Below are 2,809 nucleotides of genomic sequence, written 5' to 3'. Positions count from 1 at the left end.
CTTTCCCTCCCTTTGGCAAATGTGTATCCTCTCTGGCAAAACTAAAGAAAAAAACAAAAACAAAAACAAAAAACAGAAACAAGGGTAGGCAGAACAAATGCTCTGTGAGGACCATCAAATAGCTTGCTCTAGGTCATGGTATATGTCCAATGTAGCAATTATAGTCGAGAATGATAAGAAATTACTGTTTGTAATAGATAATTTCCTGATAAATGACTTAAAAATATTTGGCTTTAGGAATAAATTTGTTTATAAGGCAAAGATATATGACTAAAAAAAAAAGTCAAAACCACAGTGAGAAACCACTTCACTTCCATTAGGACGGACACTAATGAAAGCAGAAAATATCCCGGATGCGGAGAAGTTGGAACCTTGCGCACTGCTGGTGGGAATGTAAAATGGAACAGCCCCCATGGAAGACGGCATGGCAGCTCCTCGAAAAATTAAATACAGAATTACTGTTAGACCCAGAAATCTCTCCCACTCACAGGTATGCACTCAGAATTAAAAGCAGAGACTACGCCACTTCTACACCAGTTTTCACAGAAGCATTATTCCCAACAGCTAAAGGCTGAGGTCAACCCAAATGCCCACTGACAAATGGCTGGTTAAACAAAATACGGTACATCCAAATAAGGAATATTATTCAGCCTTAAAAAGGAATGGCATTCTAACAGGTGCTAAAACATGAGTGGACCCTGAAAACATTACACTAAGTGAAACAAGCCACACATAAAAGGATACATATTATCTTATCTTATCTTATAGGATTCCACTTATATGAGGTTTCTAGAATAGGCAAATTCAGAGAGGGATAGTAGACTGTTGCCAGAGGCTGGGTGGGGGAGAAGCGGGAATGAGTTGCTGTTTAATGAGTATGACGTTTCAGTTTGGGATGAAAAAGTTCTGGAAATGGGCAGTGGTGATAACTGCATTTTGAATGTACTTAATACTACAGAACTATATGCCTAAAAATAATTAAAATGGGGGGCCAGCAGATGGCATGGTGGCTAAGGTACTAAGGGGGTCCCATGCGGTCGACCACAGTTTGAGTCCCAGACCCGACAGTTTGCTTTCTTTATCTCTGTCTATGGTGAGAGCACATGCACTGTAGCAAAAATTTAAAAACAGTAAGGGGCCAGCAGAGGGTTTAGTGGTTATGTCGCTGAATTCCCATATGGCTGATGGCAGTTTGAGTCCCAGATCTGGTGGCTTGAAAATCTACTCCAGGTGCATGTGTGTGCATGTCCAAGATCCCAGGAGGGGAATGGAGAAGGGATTGAGGTGTGGCCATCTCCCCGGGGGATGATTTATCACTCTCCCTCTCACTGTCTCTGTCTCTCTTTCTCCATCAGAAAGAAAGTGAGAAAGCAAGCCACCAGGTTTGGGACTTGAATTGTGATGGGCCATGTGGGAGTCCAGTGCTTTAACCACCACACTACCTACAGTCTGTATCCTTTTATGTGTGGCTTATTTCACTTAGCGTAATGTTTTCAGGGTTCACCCATGTTTTAGCACCTGTTAGAATGCCATTCCATTTTTTTTTCCTTTTGGAGAGGTTTTTGCTATATGGTGTGTGTGCGCTCACCAGAAAGACAGAGACAGAGAGATAGAAAGCAAGAAATCACCCCCCAGAGGGGATGGCCACGCCACAATCCCTTCTCCTCCATTTTCCTCTCGGGATCTTGGGCATGCACGCACACGCGCTTGGCGTGAATTTAAGTCACTGGGTCCAGGACTCAAACCGCTGTTGACTACATGGGAGTCCAGTGACATAGCCATTACGCCACCTGCTGGTCCCAAATGTCATTCCTTTTTAAGGCTGAGTAATATTCCTTATTTGATATACTGGCCCCTAAATAAATAATTTTCTTTTTTTGAGAGGATTTTGCCATAGGGTGCATGTGCTTGCCAGAAAGACAGAGAGAGACAGAGAGACAGAGAGACAGAAAGCGAGAAATCACCCCCACCAGGAAGGAGGGCCACACCACAATCCCTTCTCCTCCATTCTCCTCTCAGGATTTTAGGCATGCACGCACATGCACCTGGTATGAGTTTAAGCCACCAGTTCCGGGACTCGAACCGTGGTCAACTACATGGGAATCCAGTGACATAGGCATTACGCAATCTGCTGGTTCCAAATAGATAATTCTTAAAAAAAAAAAAAAAAAGTTAAACTGGTAGATTTTGTTATATATTTTAGTTTAAAAATTAATATTAAGGAGAAGAAAGCATTTATACTGATTAGACTTTATGGAACTCTGGGTTCTCTGTCCTGGAAAAGCACCTTCTCTTTGCTGCCCAATGTGTAAGAGCTAAAGTGTGGCATCTGTCGATGAATTCAGCAAAAATACACCAAAATGGGTGAAGACAACCATATCAGGTTTTTTTTGTTTTGTTTTTAAAATTATTGGTGCTATTCCTGCCAGGAAAACTCTAAGATAAGCAATAAACAGATTACTTGGAGACTGAGAAAGCTGGGGGGGGTGAAAACAAGAGGCAGTGTTGGAGAAGGCATATTGGAAATGATGAAATGATCCTAAGGGAGACCTTGCCACATACATGAAAACGGAAGGCATCTATTTGCTGGGAGGGCAGCTTACATCCATAATGGTTACAGGGATGTCCCGGATTTTATGAGGTTCCACATAGGAATTTTGACAGTTCAGGGTAAGTCTTGAAGCCAGCTCACTCTGACCCAAACTTTCCAGCTGCAGAAAGAAACAGAGGTGAAGTTTTTGAAAGAATTCTGTTTTTCACATTTACACACACACACACACACACACACACACACACACACACACACACA

General features: G+C 42.3%; 1 protein-coding gene across 2 annotated transcripts in view; it reads right to left on the bottom strand.

Moving 5' to 3' along the window:
• Positions 1-2,809, bottom strand: part of SPG21 (SPG21 abhydrolase domain containing, maspardin) — a gene marked incomplete in the record, with an annotated part of 32,329 nt that overhangs the window by 4,499 nt on the left and 25,021 nt on the right. The window contains 1 exon segment of one of the 2 annotated variants that reach the window (XM_006141724.2): positions 2,604-2,711. Within the exon segment in view, the coding sequence (XP_006141786.2) occupies positions 2,604-2,711 (108 nt within the window). 2 annotated transcript variants of the gene reach the window in all.

This window comes from Tupaia chinensis, unplaced genomic scaffold (genome assembly GCF_000334495.1).
Source record: "Tupaia chinensis unplaced genomic scaffold, TupChi_1.0 Scaffold000063_1, whole genome shotgun sequence".
NCBI lineage: Eukaryota > Metazoa > Chordata > Mammalia > Scandentia > Tupaiidae > Tupaia > Tupaia belangeri.
Note: the sequence above shows the minus strand (reverse complement) of the source record. Positions and strands in the feature narration are given on the sequence as shown.